Source organism: Monodelphis domestica, chromosome 2 (genome assembly GCF_027887165.1).
Source record: "Monodelphis domestica isolate mMonDom1 chromosome 2, mMonDom1.pri, whole genome shotgun sequence".
Taxonomy (NCBI): Eukaryota; Metazoa; Chordata; class Mammalia; order Didelphimorphia; family Didelphidae; genus Monodelphis; species Monodelphis domestica.
In genome coordinates this window covers 481,035,017-481,052,863 of record NC_077228.1, presented here as the reverse complement: position 1 = coordinate 481,052,863, position 17,847 = coordinate 481,035,017, and the positions used below count along the sequence as shown (strand labels likewise).

Below are 17,847 nucleotides of genomic sequence, written 5' to 3'. Positions count from 1 at the left end.
TGAAAGCAGCTGAGATGCTGCTGGCCTGGTGTCATTAGAAATCCTTACTTAGACCTTGTGGTGAGTGTTAAAAAACTGATTCTTTTCTTACTCTCTCTCTTTTTCTTTGATTACTCTTTGTATTGTTAATTAAAATCTCTATAAAACCCAATTGACTTGGGTATTTGAATAATTGGGAATATTTCCCTGGCGACCACCTTATATTTGATTTTAACCCCAAGACACTGTAGTGAAACATATTTCTGCGGTCAAATTTACTCACCCTCTCTTATATCTATCACAATTTATATCTTTCCACTATTTTAATCACTACAGTTTGAGACCTCAACCATTTTAAATCTCACACTGGGCTACCCAGCTGCCCCTCCATTTCAACTTTTTAGGAGTTCTTTTCTTCAGTAAATTTTTTATACCTCTTTTTCCATTTTTTAATGCTTCCTTTACCAAACTATTAATTCTCTTTCCTGATTCTCTGCATCACTCTCATTTCTTGTCCTAATTTTCCCCTCTACCTCTCTTATTTGACTTTTTAAATTCTTTTTGAGTTCTTCCATGCATTTATTTTGGGCCTGGGACAATTTACATTCTACTTGCCTATGGCTGTTTTTGACATTGTCTTCTTATGAAGTGTTTTATGTGTTTTAATCTTATGTGTTTTAATCTTCCCTGTCACCATAGTATTTTTCTATGGTAAAGTTATTTATTATTTTTGTTGTTCGTTTTTTTTTTTCTAGCCTATTTCATGACTTTCAACTTTATGTTAAAATTGGGCTTTTTCTTGGATGTAGAGGGCACTGTCCCAAGCTAGGTTTTTCATGATTCTGTTTTCAGAGCTAATTCTTGGGACCTCTTAATATTTATTCACTCCTCTCCTTGCCTGTGCCCTGGTCTATGAGTGGCCACTAGAGCTCTTTTACCCTGGAACTGTGACCAGGAGGATCCTTTCTCCCCTGTGATAGTACACTCTAGTAAGCTAATGTTCTTCCTCACGTTGGGACTTGGACCTGAGCCTATGATCTGAATCCTTGGATGAGCAGTGCAATACAGTCCTGCACCCAATCCCAACATGATAGCATCAATCTCCTTCTGACCAGTTGTCTGACCCCCTTACAGTTTCTGGACTGAGAGCTCCATGAGTTACCATTGCTGATTCATTTGCACTGTCACTCCACTCTCACTCCACCATTTTCTTTCTGCCTCTTCTGGATTTTATATAAAAGTTTAGCCAATGTAAATTATTTGCTAGAGCAAAGATCCCAGAAGTGTCTTTGGCTCATTAACCAAACAGTGAGAGAGAGGGAGAGGAAGAGAGGGCTATCCAAGTTAACACTGAGTTAGAATACAAACTTATTTATAAATTCTTTTAAAGAAGAATGATTAAACATTTTGAGCAGTATCATCTTATAAAGCAGAGATAAGCAATGGAAGACAAAATTGGTTTAAAGAAATTTTGGCAGAATATCCAAGTAAACAAAATCATCCCAATGACAAAAGTAGAACAAGAAACAGAAGAAAAATGGACAATATTTTAAAAATTAATTTTACAAATTATTTTCCTCATCTAGGTGAGTAGAACTACCACAGTTGGATTCTTAACACTATAGGCCTGAATGTACATATTAGGAGAAACAGAAATATCTCTACAGAGAAGAGAGATGGGGTAAGCTTGGACCAATCAGAGAGCTGTGCTGAAAGTGACATAATTGTAGGCACCTTGGGGGATAAAAATGAAATATACCTAAATTGCAAAAGTTTAGAATGTAATCCCAATTAAGATAGCAAATAATTAACCTATGTTACTTTCCCATTTATACAAAATATGAGAATTATTTATTTGCAAGTGGAGGCCATTTTTGATGAGGGTATTAGTTAAGAAACAAGCTTTTACAAGCATTATTCAACAATGGACCACATCTTTACTAATTCACAATTGAATAAAAGGTATAGAGAATATAAGATCTCATTATGCTTATTATTGGTTAATTATGCAAACACAATAGGTTTGGTAGTGCAAAATACCTTACAGGCTATTTTTCAACCAGTGTCTCTCACTGATATATTAAAATCAATCAAAGGTTTCTGAATAATACAATGATAAAAATAATCCTTCAATCACCTTGTGTTCACTGCTGCAATGGAGGAGATCATGAGCAGAGCTCAAATAGAAGAGCACTTACCTGTGAAATGTTCCATGTGCTCCTGTTAGTGGAAGAGATTGTGCTCTTGTGTCAAAGCCTGGGGCTCAGCAGAATCCATTCTGGAAAAGAACTTTAATCATTTGGAGTTTGTCTTGCCCTTGTCAAATTGAAGAAGAGTATTGGCCAGATTACAACATGCATTTGGATGGACAGCCTATAGAACTTGCCTAATAGGATATTTATCTGGGACAGGCAGTGTACATTAATAAAAATTGAGGCCCAGAACTGTACAAGAGGTACCAAGTGGTTGGATTGTGTAAACCTTAAAATTTCTTAGACTTGTGAATGTTGGAAATTTCACCATTGGAATGTGAACCCCATGGGCAAGGGAGGTTCCTCCTCCTCCCTTCTTAAGATTACTTTAGGACAGAAACCTTCTGCTGAACAATGGAAAGGGCTTTGACCTATGCTTAAGCATAGAACAGGAAGTTCTTTGAGTCATGATTGATTTTAGAATTGATACAATAGAGATACTTGGAATGACAGAACCAGGTCTTGGAAAATACAATTTCCACCCTACTCAGTCCTAACAGGATTTAGGAAGGGCTACAGCAAAGATGAAAATTTAATTATTTGAGAATATGACCTTCAACAGACATGTGCAAAGCCACAGACCTCTGGGTGGTCCTGGGTTAAGGTAGAACCACCAGTGGCACAGGGAAGACATGGACAGTGATTGGTAGATATGAGAACTGAGGGGAGGGAACTTGGATGGTTTCCTTAAAGATAGCGGGGTCTGAGGACTAGGGGGTGGTTGGTTGGAGAGGTTGTGCTCTGAGAAGCTTGCTCTGAAGGAAGCTGGAGGTGGAGGCCCCTGAGACTGTTTCTCCATTTTGGTCACGTGAGTGATAGGGACTGATCTCTTTTCTTTGCCTCTGCTATCTATGGGCTTGGGCCTTTTGGCCCAGCCTAAACAGAAGGGGTATTTAAGCCCTATTCCCTTCTTTCCTCTTTCTCTCTCCCTCTCTCTCTCTATCTCTAATACCTTTCTTCCTCCTGTTTGTAATTAAACTCCATAAAAGGTTGACGGCTGACTTGAGTTTTCATTTAGGAATTACATAGCTGAATTCCTTGGCGACCTTAAATTAATATATATCAGTCTTTTAAAGTGATTTCCTTGTCACAATTGTCTTTGGGAAATTGCACAGATCTTTTAATAACCATAAGCTTTCTAAGAGAGCAAAGGCCCACTTTACAACAGCATTCTACCACAATTGCTTTCGAATAATGAAACAATGAAATATAAGCCTCCAAAGAATTAAAATAGAATATTACACAGTGGGCAATACAAACGAGCATAGAGGATGTTTGACTGTAACATTTAATCATTGAGAACTTCAAAGAAGAACAGGAATTAGAGATGTCTTTGAGGAATTGTATGATCAGATATGACCTGGTCAACTGGAGAGAGTGAGGAATGAAATGCATACTAATGAATTCAAAGTACTCCTTTGCTATCTTTATCATGTCAAGAGAGAGTGAAAAGACTTTTAATATAGTGGATTAGTGGTGAATATATGGACACAGACAAAAGTTGCATCTGATGGTCATATGTGAATGAGTAGTGATATGTATATTGGATAATCTTCCATATCAATGAGTTCATAAATCCATTTTTGTATTCAGTAGTATGTGGGAGTTTTACTGCATAAATTTCAGTGGGATTTATGAACATATTTTATCTGACTGAGGTTCATGTCAAGATTAAGTGCCTACCTTGGACTGAATATAACTGTATTAGTTTAAAAGAATTAACTAGTTAACTCTGGATATCTCAGGGCCTAAATCTACATTTCTGTAACTTCTATATGTTGATTCTAATTTTCCATCTTGGAGCAACATGGAATAAGCATACTTCCTTTTATACATGATATTGCTCCAAATATTTGAAGATTTCTATTAGAAACTTCTCATTTTAGGTTAAATATCCCTAGTGCTTTAAATTATCTTTCATATAATATTTTTAAAATACTGTATTTTAGAACTGAATATTTTTATGAGCCACATGAGCTAAATATATTTTTATTAACAATGTTGCTGCTTTTCTCTGTTAGCTTGGAAAATGAAGTTAATTGAATTGTGTGTATTTGGTGATTTGATTTTTTTTTTTAACAGATCATCTGTCACTGCTACCTGGGGCACTTTGGCAAGTATTTTATTTCATTGTCCTCATTTTACAGAAGAAACTAAGGCTTGGAAACTTGTAACTAGGAAGAACTGTGAATTAGTAGCCAAATCCTGGCACAAGTTCACTGATCCTTTCATTTTGATTGAGTTGTTTAGCCAGTAGGCAATACAGGCAAACATATGTATGTGTGTGTATGTGCATTGGTTCTTGCGAGTGAGTACTATATTTTTATATTGTTAGATGACAAACTAAGTGGCACAGTAGATAAAGCTGTGGGCTGAATAAATTCATTTTTTAAAAAAAGATATTTTACCAATTACATGTAATAACAATTTTCCACAGAAGTTTTCTGAAGTTATAAGATCCAAATTGTATCCCTACCGTCCCTCTCCCTTCTGAGGGATAGTAAGCAATTTGATCTGGATTACACATGTTTTATCATGTAAAACATTTCCATATTGGTCATTGTTATAAGAAAAATATCCATATAAAACCAAAATTCCAAAATAAAAATATAAACTAATGTGAAAAATCATGTGCTTTGATCTGCATTCTGATTCCAACAGTTCTTTCTCTGGAGGAGAACATTCTTTGTCCTAAGTCCCTCAGAATTGTCCTAGATCATTGTATTGCAGAGAATAGCTAAGTCTTTCACAGTTGACCATTCCTCAATATTGTTGTTGCTATGTACAATGTTCTCCTGCTTAATTTTACTCTGCATCAGTTCATGTAGTTCTTTCCAGCTCTTTCCGAAATCATCCTATTCATCATTTCTTATAGCACAATAGTATTTAATCACCATCATATACCATAGTTTGTTCAGCCATTCCCCAATTGATGGGCAGTTCCTCAATTTCCAATTCTTTGACACCACAAAAAGGGATGCTATAAATATTTTTGCACAATTCAGTTCTTTACCACCACCACCACCACCCCACTTTTAAAAAATATCTCTTCAGGATACAGACCTAGTAATGATTATTACTAGATCAAAAAGTATGCATGGTTTTACAGCCCTTTAGGCATAGTTTCAAATTACCCTGAAGAATGGTTGGATCAGTTCACAACTCTACCAACAATGCATTAGTAACCCAATTTTGCCACATCCTCTCCAACATTTACTACTTTACTGTCATATTAGCTAATCTGATAGGTATGAGGGGGTAACTCAGAATTGTTTTAATTTGCAATTCTTTAATCAAGAGTGATTTAGGAAGATCACTCTATTGCAAATATGAATGATATAGAAATAGGTTTTGAACAATGCTACATGTATAACCCAGTGGAATTGCTTGTCAGCTACTGGAGGAGAAAGAAAAGAGGGGTGGAAAAGATCATGAATCATGTCACCATGGGAAAATATTCTAAATAAATAAATAAAAATTTAAAAGAGTGACTTAGAACATTTTTTCATAAGATTATTGATAGCTTTGGTTTCTTCATCTGAAAACTGCTTGTTCTTAACCTTTGACCATTTGTCAATTGGGGAATGTCTTGTATTCTTATACATCTGACTTAGTTCTCCACAGATTTGAGAAATAAGACCTTTATCAGAAAAATTTGTTATGAAATTTTTTTTCCAGTTTGTTGTTTCCCTTTTAATCCTGGCTATATTTGTTTTGTTTGTACAAAGCCTTTTAAATTTAATGTCAAAATATTTCATTTTATACCTCATAATGTTCTTTATCTCTTGCTTAGTCATAAATTCTTCCCTTCTCCATAGTCCAACAGGTAAACTATTCTATGTTCCCCTAATTTGCTTATGGTATCACCCTTTATGTCTAAATCATATATCCATTTTGGCCTTATCTTGGTATATAGGGTGAGAGATATTGGTCTCTACCTGGTTTCTACCATACTGTTTTCCAGTTTTCCCAGCATTTTTGTCAAATAGTGAGTTCTTAAACCAAAAAATAGGATCTTTGGATTTATCAAGCACTACATTGCTAAAACCATTTTTCTGTAATCTAATCCATCAATCCTGGCCCCATGTTAAATTCTGGCCTCAGACACCCAGTGGGTGACCCTGGGCAAATCACTTAACTTCAGTTTGCCTCAGTTTCCTCAAATGTGAAACAGCAGTAATAACATCTGTCTCATACATTATTGTGAAGATCAAATGAGATAATATTTGTAAAGCACTTAGCACAGTAATAGGCAGTGTATATGCTTGTTCCCTTCCCCTAAAATATTTTTAGTGTCATCAGTAGGATTAAGTACTATTGTGTGCGTAATGTGCTTAAGTATTTGGGAAAATGGGCTTTTAAAGTCAGTCCCTTTAGTAGCTAAAAGCCCTATGTAGACAATAACAATGTACACATTCATGTTCAGGATGTACTTTTATAAAATAGACAAAACATGAACTACTTAAAAAGAAGCAAATACATTTATTTAGGTGGTTAGTAAAGAGGGAGTAACAAATAATAACTGATAACTTTTCAGATTAACTTTGAAGAAATAAGATTTAAAAATTCATGTAAGAGGAAGAGAGTTTGTTGCACTATGACAATGAGAATACTCCAGATATAATAGGCTGTAACTTGCAAGAAAGGAGTAGCTGATGAGTACTAGATCAAGACTGTGGTGAGTAGATTGGATTAGAAAGAGTGGTGGAGGAAGTCCTAAAGAAAAGGTGAGAGGGGCCCTGTGGAAGTTTGTAATAGTTTTGCAAAGTCTTCCTAGCTCTAAGTCGAGTCACTCACCTCCAGAATTACTCTTAATCTATGAATTCTCATCCCTAGGCATCATCCAATTTTTTTCTACATAAAAAAGATACTTGTATTACATATTAGGAGCTTGTAATATGAACAAGTGTAGACATTAGTATTTATTAAATTCCAATACTCCATTGGTTCCTTATTGGCTACCACAAAAAATCTTATCAGCTGCTATCCTCATCTCTTCAAGGAATCCCTTTAAAATAATGGTTTTGTGTAAGAATTTCTTTTCAGATAGGTGCAACAATATGAAAGGAACATGTTCTCTCCCATGCTTACTTAAACCCACTTTTTTACACATATATTGGATATCCCCCCCTCCCCCCCCCCTTTCCTTTTTTTGCTTCAGAAGTCATCTTGAGATGTGGTGGTTTCAGCAAGGACTCAGCTTTCTACCTTCAGCCCTTGTTATTTGGACAGCTGCTGCTTTCATCTTTTCCTACATTACTGCAATAACTCTTCACCATGTGGACCCTGCATTGCCCTATATCAGGTCAGTCAAAGGGGATACAATTTTTGTGATAATAGACACTGGATGGGACTGTACTTTTTCTGCTGCCCTTTTTCATGATCATTTTTAGTTTGGAAACCAAAAGTTAAAAATATATTTGCAAGTGGAAATTTTACAATGGCAATAACAATACCCCCCCTGCACCCCCTCCCGAAAGAGTCTGTTCACTAAGTATTTATGAAGTTCTCCTTTTTTGCAGAGTTTTTGCCAGGGGCTAGGAAGATAAAGACAAAAAACCAGAGCATTCTTGCCATCACAAAGCTTAGATTCTACTGAGAGTTATAGCATGTAGACAAACAAGAGAAGGCAAGATATTTTGAGATGGAAGAGAACAATAAATAAGGGATCAGGAAAGACTTTCATAGGTATGGTTAACTCAGTTTGCTAAAGCATCTCCTGTAATACTTGGGGGCCAAGAAGGAATGAGGGAGTTTCTGGAAGAGAATGAGCTATTGAGGGACCTTTATAAAATTTTGTTGGAAAATCAGAATTTATACCTATATCATATTTCCCAGAAGCCCCAGAGCTTCCTAGCATTTTAAGTTATTTTTTCCATACTTATTTTTAATTGTGTGGTCATATTGACCACATAATAATTTCTCCCACCAAGTCCATGAAAAGAAATCTGACACACAATACTAAAACTATTCCCCCAGATTGATGCTAATTCTCATTAAAACAAATCAAGAGACCTCTAAGACTTGCCTTCAAAAGATTAACTGTAGTGGGGGCTGGATCATATAAAGTAGGTTTTATTTGATGTCCACAGCCAGTAACTAGAGGGTTATGATTGAAGATCAGTGTTCTCCAGTTCTTGGGCCACACTTCCAATGATAATGCAAACTAAGGTTGGTAAAAACAAATAGATTGTTCACATAGAGATTCTATGGCCTTCTGCATGAAATTAATAAAGGTTATACATTTGGAAAGCAAAAAGGAGTCCATCCTGTAATAATGAAATTATATCTATAAGCATTGAAAGGTTATTTAGAATTAAGGCCAGCCTTAGGAATTAATCAACAAAAAGGACAGGAAATATGTAAGACAAGTATCAGAGGACTTGAGTTGTATTCTCACCTCTGATGCTGACTCTCACTTGTATCTTGATCTCATTTACCCTGATCTCCCCCCCCCGCCCCCCCCCCCCCCCCGAACATCAGGCAAGTCACTTAACCTCCCTAAGCTGAACTTTCCTCATCTAGAAGATGAGCAGGTCAGACTGGAAGGTGATTGAGGACCCCTTTAAGTCTATGTCTGTGAACATAAGAGTCTCCTCCTGGAGACCTGGAAGAATTAAATGTTTGGGTTGTTTTCTTATTTGAACAGTTTTGTTTGTGTGGGAATCTGGTTCCTTAATTTGCCTTGTCTCATCTGCTGAGTTGGTGGGAACAATTGAAGCTACTAGTAACTTCCTTTTCAGTGTCTCCAGAAATTCTAGAGAAGAAAAGAACTAGCAGCAAGAATGATAATATAATTTCCAGCTTCCACAGCGCCATTAACTCAATTATCCAATCCAAAATTCTGTGCCAAAGCATTGTTCCAGATCCTGGAGGAGGTACCGAGTTTAGGCACTAGTCCTTCCCCACTGAAGTTTACAGACTAGAAGGGGGATGTAACTTAACACATATCCAAATAACAATATTACATAAGCACATTTAAGAGCTCCAGGAGTGCGATGTGAAGTCTAAGAGAAAAGGGTATTCCTTTTCTGATCAGATAGTATGATCTGGGGGGCATTTGGTCTTCTGTAATAAAAGGAAAGCAATAGTAGCATCAGTAGAGTAACAATTAATTTGCAAATGGCACTTCAGAGCTAGACTACTGGACTAGGAAATGCTGTTGCAACTGCTATGATATAATTGGAAAGAGAAGAAAGAGGCAGTTTCATTTTTCCAGCCGTGACAAACACCCAAACATGGGTGGAGTTTACAAGAAAAGAAACTTATCAGAATCTTTCAAAGCTCCATTCTTTATGAAACAGTGTCTTCAACATGTCACATGAATCACTGCAGAATTCTGTTCATGTGCCTTCCTTTTTCTCTATAGTAATCATTCTTTTACACTAATCATTGTCATAAAGATTTGTTCAAAATTAAAAATGGGGGAGGGGGTTAAAAAGCTTTATTTACTAAAATTCCATTATCAGATATGGTTACCTCCCTCTCTGGGCTCTAATTTGATGCAGCCTTTTCTTACCTGAGAGAATCATCTCTCATTGACATGGTTGGATAAGAAAGAAGAAAAATGGGCTCAGTTTGGGATTTTAGCATAAATGTAACTTAAAAATACAGGCTCCTCCAAGGTATCCATCATTCCTGCTTCTTTCATAATATCCCTTTTTATAAAATAATATTTAGTGTATTGGAAAGTTGAAAACATTCTCAAATTAAGAGATGATAAACTACCTAATTTAACTTTCATAACTCTTTAAAAAGTCAGTGGAAAAACTGAGCTTAATTTTTTTTAAAAAAATACTTATGACATAGGACTGGCATGACACTAAATACCAAAATAGAGTTAAGTACAGCAGACTACAAGCAGGGTGACCTGACACCTACTGTATCCTTAAGGGCTTAGGAGTTCAGCATCCCAACTGCAAGATTTTAAGTAGCTAAAAATTGCTACTTTTGCAAACTCTTGACTAAGCAAGTTGTAATTAAATTACTTGGGCACTTTCCCCTAGTGCTTGCAGTGGAAATATTCATAAGTGGATTCTATGATATTACTTTAGTGTTTTTACTTTCTTGTCTAAGGACATTGCTGGTATTGTTTTAAGCCATACACATCTTAAACTTACTCCTTGCTCCCTAAACTCCATTTAAAAAAGTATTGCTGAGGGTAGCAAGGTGGCTCTGTGGATTGAAAGCCAGGCTTAGAGATATTAATTGTTATTGTTGGCATTAAGTCTTGGTTCCAAGGCAGGAGAGTAGTAAGGTCTAGGCAATGGGGGTCAAGTGACTTGCTCATGACTACCACTGGAAAAATACCCCTGAGTACACATATTAGTTGAATTTGAAGGTTTCACTCTCATCTGTCCTTCTGCTTCTTCAGTTTTGTTCATTTTTCTCTATATTCAGTCTGACCTTGACCTTTCAATAATATCCTCTCCTTTACACTTGAGTGTTTAGCTTCTTTGACCTGGTAATTTCTATCCTGATTACTTCTAGCCCTGTTTACTTTCTACCACCTACCTACCTCCTCCACTCCTACTCCTGAGCTGTTGAAAGATGTCAGAGTAAGTAATGTAATCATGCTCAGGAGGTTTCTCTACAGATTTATGCTTCTAACCTCAACTAAGCCCTCACTGCTGAACAGTAATCCTTCCCTTACTCACTATTGATGGCACTTTCATCCCTTCCACAGTAGCTGTTTCAAACCTTTTCTCTTCTATAGGCCCCCAAATTGATCTTCCACTTGAGTTTTACCAGATGACTTGGCCTCTGCTACTTTACTGACAATACTGAGTCCATCCTTGGTGAATTCTTTCATCTCCTGTATTCTACACCATGATCCTCACCGCAAGCCATCCTTCCCTCTATTCTTCTAGGATGAATAAGTGAAAGGAAAAAAAATTTATTAAGCATCTTTGTTCTAAGGATTCAGATACAAAAAGAGATCCTTACCTTCAAGAAATTTTGAGTCTAGTGAGAGAGACAGTATAATATTTAATGATGTACATATCATTTATACAATGCTTTATAGTTGGCTAAGTGTTTTACAGAATCTTATTTTTACACCATCTCTGGCAAGCAGACTCTTTATTAACTTTGTTTTACAGATGAGAAAACTGAGACAGGTAGAAGTTAATTGGCTTGTCTAGGATTACATAACTAGGAAGTAGCTGAGATTGGATTTTGAACTCAGGTCTTCCTCAGTTTGGGGAAGTGTGAGGATTACTCTTTCTTAATTCATTGTGCCATCTATAAGGCTATCACTAGATGGTGGCTAGGGAAAGATATTTGGTCCTGTTGGCATTAATAAACACTTATTACACGCTTGTTATATGCAGGTACTATGCTAAGTGTTGGTAATACAAAGAAAGTCATGGCAGCCCCTGTCCTCAAGGAGCTTCAAGTCTAATGGAAGAGATATGCATAAAAAGAAGCTGAAAAGTAGGGGAGAGGGGAAAGTTTCCTGCCTCAGGGCATGATAAGGTCCCATGATATGTCATAAGACATGTGAGTGGCTGGGTTGATTTCATTTTGCAGAATGATCAATTTCTGGAGAGGATAAAGTCCAAGAAAGTAGCCAGGAGAGAAATGATGAAGATTTTCTGGGTGCCATTCTTAACTGGAGGAGGATCAGAGGAGTTTAGTGGACCCATTGAGCAATTAGTTGACATGCCCTTTCCAGAGTCCATGTAGTGTTGCTTTGGCCACTGTTGCCAGAATTAGAGAAGTAGAGAAACAATGCCACATGTTGGCATCTTGGGAAGATAGCTGGGCTGAGGCATTCTTGGGGATCTGGGGCTGGCTAGACATGATGTTCTCAGGAATCAGGCCCTAATGTTGAAGTCTGAGTTCTCATGATTTTGCTTTTCCAAGGCATGATCTCTGGAAGTTAATTTCTGAGAATGGTTTAGTATGTCAGGAAGAGGGCTAAGGTGAAGCATCATAGTGATCAGTGTCACAGGAAGATTCTTCCTGTGGAAGCTAATGCCCTGAGCCCCTCCATCCATCTTCATTCTTTCCCTTTCCTAGATTTCTTACCTTAGTCTACAAACACATTCCCATCTCTCCATCCTGAAAAAACAACAACAAAAAGCCTTTATTTTACTCTCACCACCTACCAAGCTTACTTTATCTTTCTGCTTCCCTTTAACTGCCAACATTCCTTACCTCCTCTTCCGTCCCACTGTTTATTTACCTCAAAGTCCTTTGCAGTCTGGCTTCTATCACTGCCTTTTGTCTCTAAGAACACTACAATACTCACCTTAATATTAAATCCAGTGTCATCTTGGGTCTTTCCTCATCTCTGGGGTTTAATGCTATAGCTTCCTTCTTTTTTGTTTCCCTCGTCTCCCTTGTGTAATGTTACACTTACAAGTTCTATCTTCTCCACCCACTTCTGCTGCTTCCTGATGTTCCTTCCAACCCTTAAATGTAAGAATTCCCTAAAGTTCTGGTATAAAGCACCCCTATCTGCAGTCTCCCTTAAAAGATTATATCTACTTCCATATCTTCAGAAATCATCTTTATACAACTGATTTCTAAATCTATATCTCTGTCTTGACCTTCTCCCTAGAGTTCCAGTTCCATATTTTTTAACTGCTGATACAGATTTCCCCTGAATGGCTCGCTGATACCGAAAACTCAGCATTTCTGAAACTGATCTCATCATCTTCCCTGCCTAAACTCACCCCTCCCTCAACTTCTTTATTTTTGTTAAAAACACATGTCCCCAGCCACTCAGCCTTGAATTTTGCAATTTTTTTCATTTCTTGCCTGTCCTGCCAAATCTGTTGATTTCTGTTTTTAACAATAGCTCTCATGGCTTGGCCTTTCTCTACAACCCTTCTACCACTATCCTAGTTTAAGGCCTCATCTATTTTCACCTAGACTATTGCAATAGCCTTCTCGACTCTATCCAGTCTCTGCATTGCTTTCTAACTCTTCCTAATATCACTATGGTCATATTACTCTTCTATTCAGAAATCCTTAGGGGCATCCTGTTTCCCACTGATAAAAACATAAACTCCACACTGGTGTTTGAGGTCTTCTACAAAATGATTCCAATTTAGCTATCAAGCTTTGCCTCATATAATGCTCCTTTATAGGGTCTACATTCAAGCCAAATCGGACTACTCTGTCTTTTCATTTTACTTGCCCTTTCCCCACTTTTGAGTTTGTACTTTTACAGGCAAGCTTATCTCCATCTGTTGAATTCTGCTTTTCTTCAATGTCCAATTCGGTTGGCACTTCCTCCTTAAATATTTCCTTCAAGGATCCCTCTGCTCAAGTGAAAATGATCTTTTCTTTCTCAAATTACTCCTGTTACTGTGTTGAAACATCTCCTTTGCAACTTATTTCATTGTCCCCCATATCATTATCTTTGTATTTGTTATTCCTCTATCTAAAAGTTCTTTCAGGGCTTAGTATTATACTGGCTACTTCAGTCAGTCAGCAAATATTTATTAAACACTTACTGTTCCAGATGCTACTAAACACTGGAGATGCAACAGTGAAATTGTCCTTGCCTTCAAGGACCTTATTGTGACTTGCTCACATTAGTTGTTTATTAAGTATTTGTCGAATAAATAATTTTTGTTGTAAAGACATACATCACTTGTTCACAGTACTTTTGCTAATTTCTATTTGCAGATAATTACTGAGATATCTTTATGGTAATGTTGAGTGATTCCTCCTGTTAACCTTTTTCAGATAAATTAAGCTATGTTGCCTAGTTTCTTGCATGCATTTTGGCTGTTTTAATTAGAGTACTCTGAACTTGTTCTTGTGAAATTCACTGATATAGATATGTTATTTATATGTCTGCCTTTTTTTTTTTTGAGACATGCTGTCCCTATTTCACCCAGAATGAAAGTATAGCTACCACTCACAAACTTAGACCCAAAATTGATCAACATGGAAATTTCAGTCCTTTCATTTTTTCTGATGTGGGATGATTTGACCCTCCTTAGAAAGTCTGTGGAATCTTTATTTCTCAGGGATTTACCACATTTATACTGGCTGTAGTGGAAACATATGAACAGTTTTTGACCTACTACAACTTCAGAACTCCCAATCTCATGCAATTTACCACCTTTAGCCTCTTCCAGTAGAAAGGATTATAAACTTGCACCTAGCTGTGTACCTGACTTAGGATGATAGAGCATCAGGTTTATCATAGTGACTGAATCTGAAAAAAATTTGGAAATTTGAGTGGATTTTTTCCCCTTGAAAGATAGAGAGAGAATTGTGGAGATCTTAATGAATTATATAAGTGAGTTGAGTGTCAGTGGTCTTTTTGCATTAGAAAGGGAGAAACCTCTGTGTAGAATCTAATACTAAATGGGCCTTTTTTGAAAAATTTAATCTCTCAACTAGTTATTAATGTTGGGTAATCAGTTTATATGCTGCCAATCATAGGGACATGGCAACTATTGTAACACACGTCATCATTTTTGGGAGCTGGACTCAACAACAATGATGAGTTAATAATATAATCTTTACTTAATAGAAAGAACATTTTTAGTTATTTGTTTTTGCTTATGTGTGTATGAATTAAATACAGTACCCTAAAGACCAGCAGTGCCACTCTCAAATAGAAACTGGAGTCACTAAACTGTACATAAGTATAATAGCAAATAATAACAACACTATCAGTCAACATTTACATAGAACTTACCTTGTACCAGATACTGTGCTAAGCATTTCACAATTGCAATTGCAAATACAAAATTCATTTTATCCTTACAATTACCCTGGGAGGGTACTGCTATTATTATCCCCATTTTACAGATGAGAAACTAAGGCAAACAGTTATTTAATGAATTGTGGAGGGTGATAGATAGTAAGTATCTGAGGCTAAATTTCAACTCAGGTCTTCCTGACTTTGGTCCTGGAACACTGTTGTATATTGACTTAGAGAAAACTATACATTAACATTATCTATGTTATATTGTATTTTTATTTATTTTGTTAAATATTTCCCAGTTACATTTTAATCTGGTTCCCAAGCTTGCGCTATATGTTTGACACCTCTGCTTGCCACAGTAAGTGCTTAGTAAATTCTGAATTAAGTGTACTTTACAAGCCTGGGATAAAAAGATTGATGATATTAGTTATTCCTTTCTCCTCTATGAAGCTTACCTTTTTGTCATTTGGGTGACAAATGATCATAAATGAAATAAACATGTCTAAAGTAAAAAGGAATATGAAAGCAATCATACTATTATATTCTCTTTAAGGAAAGTAATGAGAAGAATTATGCCAAGATGAATTTCTCTGTAGAATCAAAGATTCTGGCACAAGTACCCACATCCTAATATTTTTCTTTCAGTGACACTGGAACAATGGCTCCAGAAAAATGCTTGTTTGGGGTAATGTTAAATATCGCTGCAGTCTTATGTAAGTAATATTAATGGTCTAAACACCTCTATACTAAGTAGTAAGTTTACACTGCACAGAGTATTTTGACAGCCATTGGTTGAAATGTACAGTTAAAAATAGTAGCAGCCAAACTTACTTTTGATGTTGTAAAATGTTGCTTATTCTTTTGGTACTTCAATAATACTCAATTTCCTCAACTCCCTCCATCAACCCAGATCTGTGAGCCCCCTTAGCAGCTTTCTGAAGTATCTTCAAAAGTTGCTTTGGTTGAAAAATTCACCTTCAGCCCTAATCTCTTTCAATTTAACTAGACTAGACTTTGGCCCACAGGAATTTTGACTGTCACCAGGCTAAAGGTTACTTCATGTTTTCTACTTGGTTTTTCCATTGAATTGTAGAAATGTTTGTAAATAAGAGCATGTTGATTATTTTTCCCCTTGTATTTGTTATATTAGCTATATTGCTGGGGCTGAGCTCAGTAGTAGATGTGGCTCCCCAGGTTGCAGAATAACATAGTCTCCTGTAGTAACTAAACTGATTTTTTTTTTCCTCCAGCTCAATGATTTCTAGGCCAGAAAGAGAAGTTGTATCAGGCAGAAGCAGTGTGGCTGAATTGCTAGTCTCAGTATTGCCTCAGATATTCCTTTCAGTCTTACCCCACCAATTACATCCAATAATATAATGGCATATGTTTAACTGTGATAGATTAGGATAGAGAGGGAACCACTTGTTGTTGAAAAGATTTAGGTCAATTACAAATTAGAGAAACCTCCCATAAGTGTTTGTGCTTGCCCCCATCCCATCTCTCTCTCTCTCTCTCTCTCTCTCTCTCTCTCTCTCTCTCTCTCTCTCTCTCTCTCTCTCTCTCTCTCTCCATATATATATATGTGTGTGTGTGTTTATGTTAATGTTTATATGTATGTGTGCATTTTTAGACATATATGAAAATGCACATTATAGTAACATAGCTAAACTCTTAGACTTTAATAAATATCCAGACTACTGGCTGTCTTCTTTATAACCATGTAATATAAACAACAGAACAAGGCCATGTGTATTTATAATGTATCAACTGTGAATATGATCACAGCCAGAGTCACCATTAGCTTTCATTATGACCTTATCTCTGTTTCTGGAAACAATCTCAACATTCAGTTCTCAGGATACCAATTAAATCCTCTTTCCATTTTTTAAAATAGGGGTTAAGCTCAATTTAAACAGTCCTTTATCCACTCCCAGTTCTCCTTATGGGTTCCTCATAAAATTACCATTAAACTACATCTGAAAGAGATAGTAATTGTGTTTGTGGTCTCTGTGAAAGGCTGTTAAAATTGGTGTATATCCATGACCAATGTTTTTATCTTCCCATTCTTCTTGCATGCTAAGCCTTCCTAGTTTTTATCCTCACTGATCCCCATTCCCTTAAAACTTCATTTCTCTCTTAAGCCATCACCCCTACATTGGCTATACTCTTTCTTCCCTAACTCACCTCTCCATGAACCAACTCAACTTTACACTATTCTTCAAGCTTCAATCTCTTGCCCCTCCTTGGCTTGTCACTGATCATGCTTTTCTAAACTCTAGCCTTACTCCCACCATCGACCTCCTTTATTCCTATTCATGTGGTCCTAAACAGAAAATTATGAAACTATATTGACTAAGTATATTACAGATTCACAGAATATAATCTCAACTGGACCTTCACAGTATAAGGCAAATGTTCTGTTCCTCTCCAGTTGATTTGCTGTCCTACTCTTCAAGGCAGCTTTCCATTCTTTCTCATCTTTCCTTATCCCCTTATCCTCATACTTCACCAGAAATATTGAGGCCATTTACTGAGACCTCCCTCTTTTCCCTTCCTTTCATTCATACTTCTTTTTCTATTTCCCTGTGGTCTTAAAAGAAGAGGTAGCTCTTCTCTGCCAAAGCCAATCCCTCAACATGGAATTTGGATCCCATCCCCTCCTGACTTGTCCAGCAGATTGCCTCACTATCATCTTCTGCCTTCTCTTCAGATATTTTCTGTTATCTCCCTATCTATGAGCTTTTTCCTCATTGCCTATTAACACATCTCTGTCTCTCTTATCCTTAAAAACTCACTCTTGATCCTTTCTATCATCCTAACTGCCTGCCCCCTTGTGGCTAAATTCCTTGAGAAGACCGTTTCTTCATTAGGTGGCTCCACTTCTCTTCTCACTCTTCAAAATCTGCAACCTTGTTTTTAAGTCATATCATTCAGTTG

The 17,847-nt window shown here is 36.7% G+C and overlaps 1 protein-coding gene across 7 annotated transcripts in view; it reads left to right on the top strand.

Moving 5' to 3' along the window:
- Window positions 1–17,847, top strand: part of DRAM2 (DNA damage regulated autophagy modulator 2) — a 53,629-nt gene that overhangs the window by 18,965 nt on the left and 16,817 nt on the right. For 2 of the 7 annotated variants that reach the window (XM_007485123.3, XM_056819195.1), the window contains exons 2-4: window positions 4,314–4,344; window positions 7,393–7,536; window positions 15,556–15,623. In XM_007485123.3, the coding sequence (XP_007485185.1) occupies window positions 7,406–7,536; window positions 15,556–15,623 (199 nt within the window). In that variant the 5' untranslated portion in view covers window positions 4,314–4,344; window positions 7,393–7,405. Of the gene's footprint in view, window positions 1–36; window positions 61–778; window positions 1,661–4,313; window positions 4,345–7,392; window positions 7,537–15,555; window positions 15,624–17,847 lie in introns of those variants that run through there. The other 5 variants (XM_056819194.1, XM_056819196.1, XM_001372761.5 and 2 more) reach the window with 5 other exon arrangements.